A 17575-nucleotide genomic window follows, 5' to 3' on the forward strand; every position below is an offset into this window, starting at 1 on the left:
AAGTTCATTGCCAGATCAATTCCATACAATCATTGAATAAAGAATATGTCTTTATTAAATGATACAAGAAGCAGAAAGATTAAAGAATTTTTCTTTATTCGATGATAGAATAAAAGCTTATCGTACAGGGAAGATTCAAGCAAATTGCAATATTTCCCAGAGAGGTCCAATTTTTCGTCTCTGAATTGTCTAGCTTTTGGGCAGAGCTCTAATATACCACCCTTCATATCACATTACTAATCGGTTCACCTTCACTTTGTAGTTTAGGATAAATATCTAGCTTCTTCCAAAAGTTATATCGATCTTCAAATAAACGGTCTCTCATCGTCACATCGTCCGGTCCAATTATGGAGTAGTACCTAAACTCATTATCCTTTAGTGCTTTCCATTGCGTTTTCAGAACGGAAGTAATCTCCGGTGTGGGCTTTCTGTAAAAATAGTGATATTTGGCGGCGTTAACGACGCTATCTGCGCAGATACCCTGTCTTTGCAAAGTTATACAGCAACGTAGTCATAAGGTTGTTCATTTTTAAATCGGCCTCCGTTGGTCTATAGCTGGACATGTACTGATGGTTCAAGATGTAATTTAAATCGTCACAATGGCATACACCTGCGACATGGTTTTTAAAAGGGGAATTTGGAAATTTTGGTTACCGTAGTCATACGTTGGGTCCCCGAAGTAAGCCGAAGCTCTGAGCGTGCCTTTGTAGCCAAATAAGTAGAAGTATACCGGTTGACTGGAGTATTTGGCGTGTATTTCACTCGTGGCTCTTTGAGGGTAGTAAAAGTACCCATCTGTCAGCACCTGAAACCAACTTCAAGCCTAACTCAAACAGTTTCATGCTTACGTCTGTTAGTTCCGACTTCGTATCATTACCGATCGATCTGTCATTAAAATAAAACTTTCGAATAATCGCTGTAATCCTCTGTTTAAAGTTTTGGTCGCCATAGAAGAGCATTATCGGAACAATATCCTCAAATTCATTGTTCAGTCTTTCAACTAAGCTATGATTGGCGTAAATAGCTGTAAAAAGTTGTGATTATTTTATGGGGTTAGGTAATTGTACCTGCTGACTTTAAGGCTCCATCATTTGCTGTTAACCCCAACATGTATGGAACTTGTGAGAATTCTCCGGATTTAATTATGTCAATTGGGTGATCGCTGATGAAAGCTCCGGGATTTTTTGGTTCAATAACCGGTCTATGTGGTATACTGCACTCGTAATGAAACTCCTAAGGGTAGATCATGAACAATTGTGAAAGTAAACGTTTCATACCATTAAATTCTGAACCAGTCTAACTATGTCATGGGCATCGACACCTTGTAAGCACTTGACAATCTCTTCACTGGATGAAGCAGAGCAATTTAACGACTTGGCCAATTTTCTGGCAGCCGCCCGACCTTCGCCAGGTTTTGCTAACGCCCAAGGGCTCGTAGCAATCCCACTGCTCGAAATTGTCGCGTGAAATAATCCTACCGACATCTATATTACACTCGGATCGAAAATGGTTCCGTCATACCTCTGCTCAGTGGGGAAAGGATGTGATAGTAAACACTAGCTCCACCTGCGGAGTTTCCAAAAATGGTAATTTTGCCAGGATCACCCCCAAAACTTTCGATATTATCTCTGACCCACAGTAACGCTATGTTTTGGTCTTTCAAGCCGTTATTTCCAGGAAGGATGTCATCTTCCAAGCTTAGAAAACCCAACGCACCTAAGGCAGACGGTAGATATAAATCCGCGCTAATCTGATCTGGTGTGGTAGGTAGGTACCTAGACGGTAGTTGACAGTAACCAATACAAGGTCCTTATCAAGTAATATGTCTGGTCCGTAGAGTTCCGGATTGCCACTATCACTAATGAATCCTCCACCATGAATGAAGACAATAACAGGCAAAGGATATTGTTCATCGGTAACCTATGGTACATCTCGAGATTGATACCAAGATAACGCGTCTACTTACGTTGGGAGCATAGACATTAAGGAATAGGCAGTTTTCCTTTCCATAGACTTGCAAATCATTCCGAAATACGTCGCTTTGTGGACAGAATGGATGGGATTTGGTGGCGTTCAAAACTCCTTCCCATGGTTGAGCTGGCAGCGGAGGCTATCAACAATTGTAATTGTTGCTTATAGTACTAAATGTGCATTACCTGAAAGCGGCGGTTTCCGATTGGAGGTTCAGCGTACGGAATACCCTGAAAGGCGAAAATTGTTCGGCCACCCCAAGTCTTCCTTACGCTTCCTTCTAAGGTGCCCTGTTTTATACTAACACTCGTAGAATAGTTCTTTGAATTGAGTGCCGGAACAAGTAACAAAATCACTAAAAAAACGCAAGCATTAATTATGAACATTTTGATGTGATTGCGTTGAATGTAGGCCGTAAGTTATTGTTGGGTTACGCTTTTTATCAATATGTCCTTAACCTTTTCTAATTTTTTACGCAGATTGATAACAACTGTTTGGACTGCGTTGTTTGCATTATGCAATTAACTTTAGATTAAACAGGGCAACACTAAACGATTTCCATTCGCAATAAATTTATTGCTAGTTTACTTATATCGAACAACAGACTCTATTCTTGAACAATATCCTATTTTGCGCATTAGCTACCGTTCCAGAACGGTGTCGGAAGCTCCAGGTAGTTTACAATCAGAGTAAACGCAGCTCCAGGAATCGAACCAGTCACTTCGAAATGAAACACAACCTAATTAGCGCTGTCTACGGGAATTAAAATGCAGGAAAACGATAAAATATTCCCCCTATAATTAAGGGAACAAAAAGGATCAAAGAGTTAACCTTGCCAATAAACGTAGCGATAAAAGCAGCGCGAAAAAGCAAAAGCTGTAAATACGGTGCGATATTGTTAATGTAAAAGCGAACATTAAACAGTACGAATGGAAAATAAATTTCCGGAAAACACTGTACCAAAATGAAAAAGTCAAAAAGATCTTACGTTTCGGTTAAAACACGAAAAGCTCTCTAAAAAAACGGATTTACCTTTTATCAAATTCGGCCATGGCATGGAGGGAACGCCGGTCTTCCCAAACAGCCCAGTGTATGAAAACCTTTAATTAATTTATCGGCTTTTGGTCATCATAAAATCTGGGACATATTCCAAAATCTTATTTCATTAAGTTCGCTTCTAATGACGTAATCGGATGTTGTTTCTGCAGCTCATTAATTAGCTACTGTTTATTATACTTACTTAAATGGACGGAAAGGATGCAATTTCTGAAATCATACTTCTATTTAACCCCCATTATCTCTTGGAATTTCTTAGGTCAGGCAAAAGGTCTCTTATCAAACTGATACCGACGTAAACCTGCATGACCTTGCAGTTTTAATGCTTCTTTTAAATTCACATAGAAAACCGACATCATCAGATATTTCACCTACTTTGACAATTTGAGGTTTTTATAGAATTGCGGGGGAGTCCGAAACTCCCTACATTTCCTTTTTTTGTGAACAGAATACAGCCCGTATATTAGGGAGATGACCCCTCGCCTTCCACCTTGGTGATTAGGTTAGCCTGGTCTCTTTCCTCAATGACGAAAACTATCAGCCTCCCTTGAGCTAGATCCTAAACGCAACGTAAAGTTTTTTCGTATCTCCCCTCCTTCGTCCGCTACTAATTTTAAAGTTGCGTATATATACTGAAAACGGTCTGGCGGCTGCACTTTACGCCCTCCTCCTACCTCCCGGGGTCGTCGAGCGGGATCGAAGAAAAATTCAAAAGTGACCACCCCTAACGGCTACGGATTCCGAAAGTACCGACCCCGAACGTCGAATAACTTCCCGTCCGAAAAGGTGTTTTTTCGCGTTTTTTCACATCTTACAGCAACGCCCCCGTGGGTGGGGGGGGAGGCGATAAAAAATTCTACCCTAGACGGTTGGACGCGCTCATCCTCGGTACCCCCCGGGTCCCAACGATTTTCTTTTTATTTTCATCTCCCACCCGTACCGGAGGACTTTTCACGAAAATCCATCTCCACCAGGGTCTCCACGTTTCGAATATGCATGTTTTCTTTATATTTATAATAGTGGGGTACCTGCTTACCTTTGCCCAGGAATTCTGTACCTCCAAGCGTCGCTTAACCCTCACCAGCTCGTCAGGTTCTCCCGGGACCCAAATGGTAGCCTTTAGGAGGCTAGAAAGGCAGTCTTCCTGCATTACCTTTGGGTGTGCAGCCTTCCACAACAGTGGGAGGTTACCAAACACCTCCTTCAACCACTCAAGGGTTGTTCTCGTACGATATTCTTAAGATCACGCCCGAGTACCTCCAACCCCTGAACCTGGGTGCAAGTGTAGCGCCTTATAGGGCGAACAGATGCTGGTCATCAAACTTGGCCAGGTGATTTTGTACTCTAACCTCCTGGTTATCCGCGAGCGTCACCAGAAGATTCTCACACCTTGCCTCTGGTCAAGGACCGTCGGTTCCCGTTGCACAAAGTCGAAAACCACGGGCTTGTCATCTGTAGTCAGATGGTCAATTCCAGAGTTCAGGAGAAGCTAAAACAAAATTACGTAACACGGAAACGGCATTAAAATCCCTAAGCGGGAACGGAAGCATCATTAACGGTACCTATTGAGGAACAAGATGCAGGAAAGCCCCTTTATAGTAATTTAACGGAATGAAACGAATCAAACGTCTACCTTGAATAAATTAGAAACTAATTTGTCTTTCCTTACCTTGAAATTAAAGGGTACGGTAAAATGCGTAAAATCAACGTTCCCGAACTTACATGATGCTGCCAGAAGTCTCCTCTAGATGACGGACTTATGTTTCTGGAATTTCTGGAAGGGACCGGTGGGTTTCCCACTCCTAGAAGAGAAGCACTCGGTTGAGGTCATCCATGTACCAGGTGTTCATTAAAGCTGAGATAAATCATATGCGAAAACTGGTGCTTCGTTACAAAATTCATAAACTAACTAAAGGGCAAGCTAACTGGAAAATAAACGGAAAAGTGGTTCAGGTTTCTGGTTTGGAATAACTAGGTGGTAATAAATAATTAAGAATCTTGAAAAGTGTCGTCGGGAATAAAAAATTCCTGGTGAAATATGTAGAAAATCATGCTTTTATAGGGAACAAGATCTTGTTTAACTTTTGGATGATACAGTGTAATGCATTAAAAATATTTATTAAAACATTATAACATTTTAAATAAAGAATAAATTAAGTAATTAAAACTATGTAGATATATAATCACAGTTTACTGTCCACGTCCTCCTTCTGTCTATATTCTGGTTCCGTAGTAACAAAAGCGAGATTTATGTTGCCGCAGAGCTGCCCCTTTTTACTCCTCTGCACCTTGTTGCCCAGCTTCGATTTTCCCGAAAAATGGTCCGTGATTGCCTCCAACGATTTTCCCTCAGTTTCAGGTAAGATAAAGTAAATGCATACTAAACCTACAAAACTTAAAGATCCATAAAACCAGTATATTCCGGGAATCGTTAACATCGCACCAAGCTGTAGAAAGACCTTGTTGGAGGCGAACGCGAAAACGTAAGATATAGCTCCGGAGATTCCGCAACCGGTAGCTCGTATATCGTGCGGGTATATTTCACCTATTAGTATCCAAGGTAGGGCTCTGAATCCACAGTGAGATACAAAGGCGAGGCACACCAGTGTACCAAGCGCCACCCACTGATGGTCATCAAACTCAAAATTGGACGCAGCGGGAGTGTTATCGCTCGATGCGAATGTGTCAATGTTCATTACGTATGCGTAGGTACCGATAATTACGTCACAAACGCCCACCCCCGTAATGGAAATGAAAGCCATAATTCGTTTACCACAGTACTTTACCAGGAATAAGCTTACGATACATCCGAGAAGCTCGGCGGCCCCCATTATTATAGTCGCGTAGTACACGTCGATTGGGGACTGTAACGTTTCGAATAGTTTTACTGCGTACGTTTGTAGCGTTGTCGAACCGGTAAAGTGTGATAGGAAGTAAAGGAATGCCACCATCGTGAATGGCCAGAGAAAGGTCTTCTTAGTGTATCCCTTCGCACTCTCCAGCTGACGCCTTATAAATGAGCGATGGATCGTCGCATCCCCTTTCTGAGATTCTTCCATCTTTTGACTACGGCAGATGTTCTGGATTTCTTCTTCGACGTCCTCCAGACTAGTCCACCCCCTCAACCACGCCAAACTTTTACGAGCTTTATCTATTTTGTTATTCATTATTAACCAGTGGGGACTTTCCGGCATAAAGCACAGTAGACAAAAGGATGTCACCGGAAAAACGCAGCTTATCAGCGCGACCGTCCTCCATTCCAAAAATGTTCCCAAAATAAATTCAATCAGGATTCCGGCTATGACAGCTACGGAACTGGACGCAGCCAACGCTCCCCTGAGGTGAGGTTGCGTGATTTCGGAGACGTAGGTTAGTATCTGTAATTACATAGTGTTATAGGTGACTAAAAGGGGGAGGGGTTACCGGAGCTTCAACCAGTCCTCCAAAGAAACCGCCCATAGCAAGAGCGAAGTAAAAGTGCCACAATTGGTTAGCAAAGTAGAATATTATCCAGCATATTATAAACGGGATGTTGATGATTTGCATGGATCGTCTTCGTCCTATTGGATCAGTTACTATTCCTGATATCAGACAGCCTATGGGGACGCACATCATGCTAATTGAACCTGAAGTGAGAGTTTTTTCAGTGTTTAAATGAGAGACAAATTACCTATCCACGATATCTGACTGTTATCCAAATGAAATTCGTTTGAGGCGACGTTTTCGGATAACGCAGGAATTAAGATGGTAACGTATCCAACTGTGAGACCAAATGATATGAGTACGACGTTTTTTACCATTACTGCTAGTATTTGAGGCATCGCTTTACGAAGCGACGAAAGCCTATTGGAACTTCCATTTACCCCGGTTGTAATTTGGTTGACAATATCATTGCTGCAAACAAAAAAATACGTTAGGTAGTTGCATGATAGGAATGAGTATGCTGTCTTTCGGCTATTACGGTTAGGCGAGTACGATCTAGAATAATTTGCACAAATTAAAACAGAAACACCAAAAAAACCAACTTTATTTAAAAGAATGCGTATGGAGCAGGGTATGGAGAGAGCTAGCAGTTAGCACTGTAGTTTTGCATTTCTGATGTTTTTAGGATTCAGAAGCAGTGAACGAGAATTCCGAGGTTTTTTCAAATTTCCTTAACTTAAATTGAAAAAAACCAAAATACCTATTTGTAGGGAATCGGTATGGAATAATGCAGGGAAGCCTGAAAAAGTAAAACATCAAAAACTCCCTGATTGGTTTTAATGCTGAACAATGTATTATCAAGCTGTTTCCGTTCTCATACTATTGAAAGCAAATTTTAAACAAGAAGCCACCCAAAACGACCAAAATATCGCGTATAATTCCAAAATTAGGGCGGACATTTACAATCTTCTTCATATTTACAAAATATAATGCTAATAATAGTAGTAATTGAATAGGAAACCCCCCTTAGAATTCCTAATAAATTTATTATACATATAATCAAACGTTCATTTCCATGGCACAATAATGAGCTGAATAAAACACGAAAAAAGAACCGAATGAACCACTCAATGGTTCTCCCCAACAACTTTCTGAATATTTATGGCGGATTTATCACACTAATTTATTCGATTGGTTTATTGCGTATTCAACACCACGATTTTGTACTAACCGCAGTTGCTGCCAGTCTAATATCTCCGAACATTTAAAATTTGTCTGTTAATCATTGAATTTTCTTTTCAAATGAAAATCATTTAAAACTAACGTTTTTACCCCCACGTACTTGTTTTTTGGTGACTATGAGAACTTATCCAACTTATCATCGGCTTTACGTTCATATTAAAAAGAGAAAACTACTAGTAGAACATTTATAGACGTCCGTTGTAATTAATAGACGAGGTATGTAAATGAAGTAATGGCACTAACCCTTTAGTGGAGCTATGGCAACCCTGGGCATGTCAAACTTTGAGGAGTGGTAGGAGGGCATGTCTTAATCATCGACATATAATAAATAGACTGCGCATGTCAGTGATAAGCGCGGATACTGCAGGTGAGAGAAAAGGACAAACTAAGAGGGCAAGTTGTCTCTTACGGTTACTCATCTCATTGGTTCTTTCAATTTAATTTGAATGCGATAGCGATCCTGCAGCGTGTCCTGCTATCACCATGTGTGTGTAAAGATTTACAATATACGATTATGATCAATTTTGCCTTTTATAACACACACTCAACATTTGCACAGGATTAATGTCGCACAGGATTTATGTCCTATCTTTGGATATTTATCGAAATCGAGTTTTTGCTATATGATTATTCTTGCGCATAATGCTTAATTGGTTTTTATAATTTACCAAAATTACCCTCGTGACTTTTGACCTCGTCTTTTTGTCCTGCTTAAATCTCAAATTTAAACATACTGTAATGTAAGTCGTTTATTTATTTGGAATTAATTAACATTAAATTTACAACAGTCTTAAAATGGATTAATTTATAACAGTTAAAATATTAATCACTCACATAGACACAATTTATAACACCGCAAACTATATATTACTTCAGCGTTGAAATTAAAACTAAACTGAAACGCAATTCGTTTTCTTATACAGCATTCCTCGAAAAATCCCGAGCGCGTCCGAAGGCATCCGACTATTCGAGAACGTTCTCGAACGAACGCACACATTTCTCAGAAAGATTGTCACATCTGCCTTCGTTATTTATCCCCTATGGCGCTATCCCAAATATGTATCGAAATAATTAATGTGTCCTGTGTAAAATTGTATGAGCGGATTATTGTTTTCTTAAGACATTACAATTATGCAAACGAAACTGAGTTTGAATACGGTCGAGATAAATAAAACGGTCCAGACAGTTCCATACCACGAGAGGCGAGTTTGTACCACAGTGGGTCTGTCAAAGTTTTATTTATTTTTATTATATTTTTGAGTGGGCGGGGTCTACCAACCCAACCCACTGTACATTTACAAATATCCATGCCCGAAGCCGGATTCGAACCAGGGACCCTTAGCACCACAGTTCAGCTTTAACTGAACTGCACCACACGGGAACCACTCAAAAACCGACCCAGTTTTCAATTTTTCTTGAAGGAAGATTTTCAAGTAATCTAAAAAACGATTCCAGCGATATCTGTAAGGTACTTTAATTTTTGTTTCATTTTGTAAAATATTGGTTGGTTATTTTTAAGAACTTGCAGCGAATATTTATTTAATATTGTGGAAATTAATCTAAATTTAATCATTATAAGTGGATCCATGCAAAGGAATTTGGATATATTTTCTTTAACTGGTAATTTCAATTTGATTTAAGTGATAATATCGTTTTGCATGAATTAAAATTCAAATTTGTTCCTATAAGGTGTGTAAACAATTCCCTCGAGACAGGGGTTGTATTTTCTGTATTTACCTAGATATAGGATACACATCAATATTTTAAATCAGACAATATGTAAAGGAGAAATGAAGTGGATTGACTTTAGTTTGCTAATATTTGCAATTATTTATTTTGGAATTCATATCGGGGGTCCCAATTAATTAAGATGGTTGACATTCCATTCAAAAGGAATAGAAACTTTAGGCTTGGAATTGTCATTCACAAATTTCTTTTGTAAAGCGAATCCACAACTTCTTTATTACTCAGATCGAAAAAATTATATCTATGTAGCGTAAGCTGTGAATAAAATTAGGTACTGGCGCTTTGTCACTAACTCTTCGATACTGGTGTTCCTTTGTGAGATCTAACCAAAACGCTGACCCAAGAACTATTTAACAGTCAGCGTGTCGGATTAACAAAATTACATAATATGTAATGGTAATATCCACCGGCGATGATATAATAATCCTCAAATTAAGGTAAATATTGACAGCAAATTGGACAATACATATTAATTTTGCTAACATAAACGTAACACAATAATTGCATTAATAGTAAACGCATTACAACTCAATTATCTGCTTTTTGCATTAGAAAAAGATGATTGATGTACCTACGTAGGGAGTACGTTACCGAAATCGTCACAGAAATCGTATACGCAGTCACCAGTGGTGTAAAAAAACATTATGGGCAATTTATTGTGTTAGGTAATGGAACAATGTGCAATAACTCATCCGTGGTCAAATTTTGTATTTCTTTTTAATTTTCTGTTAGGTTTAATACATTTAAGGTGATACCTACTAATGTTTTTCCTAATTTGTGTTTAAGTGGGAGCCAATCTAAAAGAACTTTGGAACATTGCCACTAGTAGATACAAAGATAGACATTTATTTCAGAAATACGTGGAAAAAGACAAAAACTATATGTTTTCATGGTATAATTTAAATCAAATCACTGGATGTAAATTTACTTTGCAGATACCACACCCAAATGTGGAGTTTTTCTTGTATATTTAATGACTTAAACAATTGATGCAATGTAAATTTCCCTATGGCCCATTTTAAATAACTCAACGCCTTTATATTGTCGTATCGTATGACCCATCTTAAAAAAACACCCTGTATAAGAAATGACCAAAAATTTATTTAGGAGGTTTAGAATTTTTGTAGTTAATAGTAATAATAATATTTATTGTCACCAACAGATTAACCAATAAGGGACGGTGTTAAGTTACAATGTACATTCACTAGAGGACAGAAAGAAATAAAACATGCTTTAATCAAAATACGACGGTAAATAACAATTCATGTATTTTGCACAGTTTAGTTGCGATGCGGGAATGCGAGAACTGGAGCGAGAGCGGGACGGATGCGGGATATATTTCTACAGCGGTCTATGCGTTCATTCCTCATCCCGAGGGATACCGGAGGCGCGGGCTGCTCAGGGTTTCCTGATCCTCTTCAGCCAGAGAACGGGAATGTAATGATAGTAAAGTTAAGGATGGGAACGGAGTTACGGTGTTGAGAGGGAAAAGTATTGCTCCGGCATTTGCCTCGTAGATTTGCTAGTATTATGCGAAGCCACGTACGTCTGAGGAAAACCCTCTGACAAAACCACAGATAGCAGTCGGCAGCGGGAATCGAACCCACACCTCTCGAATAGCAGTCGGCAAAGCAACCACTGCGCCACCGGCTTCGGTTGCTGATTATATTCCCGTCGACCCACAAGCGTCTGGCATTGCAGCCAATGGGGTTGTCGCAGCCCCTTTCTTACTCTCGGTAACAATACCCATGGGATTCTATAGTCGGTCCGTGAAGAGTCAATTTCATTTCTATATCGAGAAAAGGGTTTACGAAGATTCTATAGTCGATCCTGTTTGAACGCCATAACACGAACACCTGATGCACAGACAATAAATATATTTATGAACACTGGAATTTTATACCCAAGCGCTATTTAACTATTTAAACCTTTTAGTGGACACCAAGTACCTGCGCCTATTACAATTTTTGGATAAACCGAAAGAGGGGTTATACTCATTTGAATATTAGTTGTTCGAGCTAGGTGGTTGTCCCTCGCACTCAAGTAAATCCACTAAATGTTAATGAGACTTCTTGGGTTGAATTTGGCACTTAGCATTAGGTCATCTTAGCCTCAGAAAAATTAACAGATTGAATGTCCCAGGTAACAGGTCATTTTATGGCATAAAAATCTTCGGTCCAAAGTTCGACTTTAGTTGGGCACTAGGATTATATAGCTTTAAACAACAAAGGCATTTCGAGAAAAGTCAAGTTCAGTGCTAATTTTACGTCAAGTTAACGGCCAATTTTTAATATACCCAAGGTAATTACTATTACGTGATGAAACAGAGAGAGAATTTCAAGTTCTGTAAGTGTCGAGTTGCATACATAAATTAATAGAAACTTTACTTGGAACTCGGAACAAATGTGTGTAGTGAGAGAATTCCTCATTGTGCGTTAAAGAAAAACTGCGTCGGTTTTTGTAACATATTAGCAAACTATCGTGAGACATTTAATTAAATCGTGGACGAGTTGTAATTAAAACTGTCGATTATTTCAAAAATATACTCAGTTCAATGGGTCCCATTACTGGGGATTTAATTATAACCGCAATTTGGAGCAATTGCTTACTGAGGATTTTCCAGAATAATAAACAGTAACAAACTTCAGTACAAAACCTAGCTACGTCCTCTAATCAAAGTCAATTCAATTTCCACTTATAAGTGAAATTATCCACCGAAATTGGGCCATTGTAATCAAGAAAACAATTGCATTTGAAGTAATATCTATGGCGAGCTTCCAAATGCATTTCCTTGAAAAGAAAATCATCTGCTTGCAACTACTCAGCTGTAACTATGTAGATACTAAGGGCCTCAACCCATCCCATGAACGAGAAGAGTAGTTCAAGTTGCAAAAAGAGCGAATATTTGCAGAAAATTGAATGTAAAGCTTTGATTAATTGGTCTTAAACCAATTTTGAGTTTTAATATAAATAGTAATATGTGTAAAATGAAAAGCCTATTGAGTTTGGTGTAAATTCAATATTCGTTTTTATTCAAGAATTTAAATTTCACTTCACAATTTCAATACAAGAATTTGCCAAATTCAAAGGTTTGTTCTCTTGCTTCTAAAAAATTGTTTAGATGAGTAATTTTCAACGAAGCAAAGGTAAAACTCTCCAATGTTAAATTAAAAAGGTGTTGTCTTTATTATCTAACAAAACCACGTTAAATTTCTCTAGTAAAGTGGAAAATACAGTCACCATCATTTTCCATGTAAAATCTGGTAAAATCTTCAAAAATGCAAAAAAGGCACTGTTCCTAAGAATATTAGAGGTACATCTCAGCACAATATCAGCACAATTTTATTTTGCTTTAAAACAGACCGATTTTTCCACTTGGGGTGGAGATTGCGTTCTAACATAAAGGCACACTTGAATATGCCATTCGCCTATCTTAAAAAGAGTACTGTCAAGGTTCTTTTCAAACCGGCTTCAAAAAAGTATAGTTTTTCTGGAGGAACTAATAATTCAGTTTCCGTAGAGGTTGTTTGTTTAGACCTCCTCTAGAAAGAAGAGTTATCGTACGATACGGTACGGTTTCAAAGGACCTAAGGCACTATGACGTATATTGCAGCGATTACCATCACTCAAAGCTGCTGTAATTGCTTCATACGACTATTAATTCCTATTCAATCTCAATCAATTTGCAGGCGTACAATGCGGAACAATATAAAAATTCCAGCAATTCCGGTAATTAATGCTGTTTGCATTCCTCACAATCATTGCGCGTGGCACAATAATGTGCGAAAAGGATTTTGCTATGTAATTATTTAATATTATTTTACGCGGTAACAAATATTGTTTAGGTAATAAAATTTCCTTCGACTAGCACCTGTAATTAGTTTTTCTACTTAGCACTGACCCAATAATCACTACGTGAAAAGCTATTATGGGAAAGTTGCCATTGACGTTACTCATTCAAACGTGTAATAAACGCTAAGATTCTAAACAATATTTAAACAGTTCAAGTGCAAAAGAAATTCTAAAATAAAAACTACGCGGTTTGCCTACTAATTAGTTTTTATATAAGACTCGGCATATACAAGGATTAATTAATCATATCATAATGTGTGACATTGATAAAAATAATCAAATGAAAATGGGTACATTTAAATGCAGTTGGTGCCGGGTTTTAATTGCACATTATAGTTTGCGGTGACGTTTTTTTTCCGACCGAGTATTTGGCTTCGTTGACCAGAAAACCTTCTAAAAATTTAATCCGTAGGTCGACTAAGTATAAAAACGGAAACATGGAGTGCCGTTAATCAGGAAGTAATGCTAAATAATAGTAATAGCCTCACATTAAACCTTGACAGGACAAGTACAAGGCGAGGACGAACTATCTGTGTTTGAGCACGACCAGAATTAATTATTGATTATGATCATCTGATGTATTATCAACGCATCCTTTAATTACGGTTTCCTCATTTCGTTTTAACAACGTTTAATTCGACTTTTACAACAGCCGAAATATTGTTTCTTATGTGCATACATGCATTTCCGAAGGAGATGGAGTGGAGCCCTCTGTTTAAAAGTATCATCAGCTGCTATTTTCTTTAACTATACTGACTGTATTTTGTCTCCCAGGTATCTTTACACCGGTTACCGGTTATTTTCGTTTTCCTTTAGTGACCAATTGATTTTAGAGGTGCAACTACACTAGATGTGCCGGTTTGAGCTTTGATGCAGGTCTAGAAATCTACAAAACTTGAGATTCGGTTGCCTGCAGCATTGTAAACCAGAACCAATGAAAGAACTGTACTTTAATCCAATATACTTTCATTGACAATTAAACGGTCTTCATGCCACGATTTGCTGACTCTTTGAAAAATCATACAAAATAAGCAAACACCAAAATTTTGCATGTCACGCAAGGTTAAAATAGTTGGAGCAGAAAATTAGTAACAAAGAAGTCTACAATTAATTTGTTAATTATTTTGGCATAAAACCTATTTTTTCATTAAGGTCACATTTTCAAAAATTATTTTGTTACAGTCGCAAAGGTAAATGATTGAGTTGTTAAATAATTGTTAAACGTAACAAAGCGATTTTATTCGAAATATCTGATTTAATCCATTAAGCCAATGTTTATAAATTCTCTGAAAGTTGTGAGTAATTAAAGCGGTTGTTGTTTTCAAAGCTCCTTTTTACAGTCGTACGAATCTAAAATGAATCAATTGTACCGATAATAATTCGATTCAAAGGTGACTAGCAAATTGCTAATTAGCATATCAGGCATAATATTCACCGCTAGTCATCCAAATTTGTGCTCTGCTGTGGGTCACACTACAAAGGACAAGGACATTTGTTAGACCGCCAATTTCAAAGAAACTTACTGTACAATTACGGCCGTTGATTAACTAATTAAAAATCTACCTATAAGTTACATTGAAAATACAATAAAGAAACTTTTATGGCCGAAGTGCAAGCTAATAAATTGCAAGTGACTTCTGGCACAGGGTGAGAAAAAAATCCAATAACTCACCCGGTTATTGTCATCTTGAGCAGCCTGTCTTTATAATTCAAACATTCTATATTAAAATCTGCGTAATTGTTAATAACATAAAAAAAATGTTAAATTTGACTTGCACACACCAAATGCAATTACTGTATCAGCAACTGAAAACAATCCTATACGTTTTGCACCGTTTCAATGGTCTCCCACTCTTTAAATTCGTACTTGTCAAACATATAATTGAATTAGTAATTTATTTTTGCGACGACGTTCAGAATTGTCAATAGCTTTTTTGAGGACGTTTTTTTTAGAAAACGGTAAAATCCATAAATTGCTAGCTCGATAATGTTTGCACTAAAAACTACTTTAAAGCATGTACTTGCAATACAAGTGCTCAGCGTTTCCTTTTCCTTCTTAGTAATCGTAGCCATTGCCCAACGTATAAGCTTATTAAAAGTGCTCATTTGGTATTTAAGATCAAGAAGGCTTGTAACCCTTTCCACGTACCTATAAAGAATTTTCCTCTAAAAAAAATTAAGTTGTAATGCTAAAAACCAAGGAGGGCCATTCAGAAAACGTGAGTAATGTACCGTAAATTTAATCACGTGGTTTTTTTGATGAATTTACCCACTTTATAACGCGAGCGCGGATTTTACTATTTATCACTTCGGCATCAATATTAGGACTGACCTGCGGTGTGTTACAACAACTGAAATCAAAATAGTAAACGTTTAACTAAAATATTTTCCAAATTAAATTCCAAAATTATAACTGCAGACGGTAGCCATAGAAACTTTGTAGGTGCTCTAAAAGACCGCATAGATGTTAAGTATTAATCGCGAATATTCAACATAACTTGTAAAGATTGTAGTCAAGTGTAAGTTGAGCAAATCATTGAGATTTCGTTTTAAAGACCAGTTACTCTCTTAAAATAGTCCAGGAAGTTAATAGTAGTAAGGGTCAATTAGATTGTTATGTTTAGAGATTTGTAAAAACTTCCTAATGAATATTGATGAAAGAGGCCTGTAACAGGGGGTCGCTTTAGAATTAAAAAGGTGTTTTTTATAATTTGTATTTTGTTCAACATGTACTGCTTCATAGCGAACATGAACGAAAGTATGTCTGTTGTCACGGTCTCTTCGGACCTAAAACTTTCGTTCCACTCTGTCAAAATCCGAGCACGTTAGGAAAATGCTTTTCTTTTAAAGAAGTACGCAAGTTATTGCTTCCTTTGGAAAATAGGTTCCGTTTCAGAGATTCTAACGGGTCAGATTTTAAATAGGACAGAAGTGGGAAAGCGGTAATTGTCGGGTGGGTTTCGCAAGCGATCACGCGCACTGTTCAGGATTATATTTCAAATAATTGACAATCAACAAAGTTTTTTTTCGTATCGCCAACAGTAACGGCAGGTTAAAAGCAACTTTCTCAGAGTTGAGCAAATTGAAAGACAATTAATCATTGTATTTACCTTCAATAAAGTCTTGTTAATAAATTGAATTGAATTAGTATCAACACCGTGGAAAAATGGGTAATTTTATTTCTATGCATAAGTAATCACGATCAGAGATCAGAAGAAAATAGTACCAGGGTTAATAACTGTTATTTTTGATTTGTATAAAGTCGTGGTCGATTATTCTTAGGAATTTTTATATTAATTTTGGTTTGAGATAAGTTCCTAAAGGAACCGACCCATAAGAATTATTTGCATGAACAGATTTTGGATATTTGGCTTCATTGATTGGGATTTTGCGTTTAATTTTACTAAATGGCTATCGCATTTGTTTAATTTCTTTTTTTGAATCGCACTCAGAATTTACATCCAACAACTTGTAAAGAAAAATGGTTCTTGATCGCTTTTGTTTTTAAATGCCGTACTGTCCTAGTTGTGACAGGCGTTGACACCTGTAACTGAACTACATATGACACCACAGACAATAAACTTGGATGCCCCGAGTTGGCTGTGACTATAAGTGTCAAGTTTCAATCGATCTTCTTAGTATCTATCGATTATTTGCGTAAATCATCCTACAAATAGACCAATATAATTTTATCGTTCTTGAAATTAAATTTGATTGGGGGAACTGTATGGACTGAGGGAACAGTATGGAATTTTGCATTCGGGATGATTGAAAATGGAGGGGAAGGGGGGGTACAAGCGTACCTGAACCAAGTGCACGTGATTTCTAGAACAAAACTCGTCAAATTTGAAAACAGAGGGGACGGTATGACATTTTATATTCCGAAAAAGAACTGGAAATGGCGGAAGCGCAAACGAATGTATTCGGGGCGCAAACCTGCGAGAATCAAGTGCAGACAATCGCTAGAAAAAAACGTCAAATTTGTAAACTGGGGGAACAGTATGGAATTTTGTATTCTGAACTGGAACATTCGGGGGGTAAACCAAGCGTACTCGGTCGCTTTGTGAAAAAGCAATTTTTTGGAAAATTGAGGAGTAGTTATGAATTTGCTACTTGACTCGGAAAGCCCCAAAAGGGCCTCGTTTCTTAAATATTTCCTCGTCATTTTCCTGACTTTTATGTAAGTAGGTACCTATTTTGGAGTCAGTGAATATGTGTAATTGTTCAAAAAACGGTTGGGGAGGATAGGTTTCGAGGCGAAGGGATGCGGGGTAAAACGCCGAAA

General features: G+C 37.7%; 2 protein-coding genes across 3 annotated transcripts; both read right to left on the reverse strand.

Annotated features, from left to right (window-relative positions):
* Positions 1 to 73: 73 nt before the first annotated feature.
* On the reverse strand, positions 74 to 4608 carry LOC116172584 (venom carboxylesterase-6-like). Of its 2 annotated transcripts, XM_031489815.1 has the most exons (11): positions 3004 to 4608; positions 2157 to 2326; positions 1967 to 2110; positions 1776 to 1920; positions 1522 to 1716; positions 1278 to 1474; positions 1068 to 1233; positions 849 to 1024; positions 655 to 805; positions 481 to 610; positions 74 to 428 (listed from the first exon to the last, which is right to left on the reverse strand). In XM_031489815.1, the coding sequence occupies exons 1-11, from the start codon at positions 3026 to 3028 to the stop codon at positions 224 to 226; spliced, it is 1704 nt and encodes a 567-aa protein (XP_031345675.1). In that variant the 5' UTR covers positions 3029 to 4608; the 3' UTR covers positions 74 to 223. The 2 variants fall into 2 exon arrangements, with proteins under 2 accessions (XP_031345675.1, XP_031345673.1); XM_031489813.1 differs by lacking the exon at positions 3004 to 4608 and having other exon boundaries at positions 2157 to 2746.
* A 518-nt stretch (positions 4609 to 5126) lies between these two features.
* LOC116172597 (facilitated trehalose transporter Tret1-like) lies at positions 5127 to 15115 on the reverse strand. The gene is made up of 4 exons (XM_031489834.1): positions 14963 to 15115; positions 6698 to 6921; positions 6451 to 6653; positions 5127 to 6404 (listed from the first exon to the last, which is right to left on the reverse strand). Exons 1-4 carry the CDS (start codon positions 14974 to 14976, stop codon positions 5211 to 5213), a joined length of 1635 nt encoding a protein of 544 aa, XP_031345694.1. The 5' UTR covers positions 14977 to 15115; the 3' UTR covers positions 5127 to 5210.
* Between the last annotated feature and the right edge of the window lie 2460 nt (positions 15116 to 17575).

Source organism: Photinus pyralis, unplaced genomic scaffold (genome assembly GCF_008802855.1).
Source record: "Photinus pyralis isolate 1611_PpyrPB1 unplaced genomic scaffold, Ppyr1.3 Ppyr1.4_LG5, whole genome shotgun sequence".
Lineage (NCBI taxonomy): Eukaryota > Metazoa > Arthropoda > Insecta > Coleoptera > Lampyridae > Photinus > Photinus pyralis.

Coding starts and splice junctions, on each gene's coding strand:
- LOC116172584 (XM_031489813.1), bottom strand. CDS start 2,357: ATGTTCATAATTAATGCTTGCGTTTTTTTAGTGATTTTGTTACTTGTT. Junction 1,921..1,966: donor TTAATGTCTATGCTCCCAAC/GTAAGTAGACGC, acceptor GATGTACCATAG/GTTACCGATGAACAATATCC. Junction 1,234..1,277: donor GACTGGTTCAGAATTTAATG/GTATGAAACGTT, acceptor ATCTACCCTTAG/GAGTTTCATTACGAGTGCAG.
- LOC116172597 (XM_031489834.1), bottom strand. Junction 6,654..6,697: donor CAGTCAGATATCGTGGATAG/GTAATTTGTCTC, acceptor CTCTCACTTCAG/GTTCAATTAGCATGATGTGC. Junction 6,405..6,450: donor GAGGACTGGTTGAAGCTCCG/GTAACCCCTCCC, acceptor ATGTAATTACAG/ATACTAACCTACGTCTCCGA.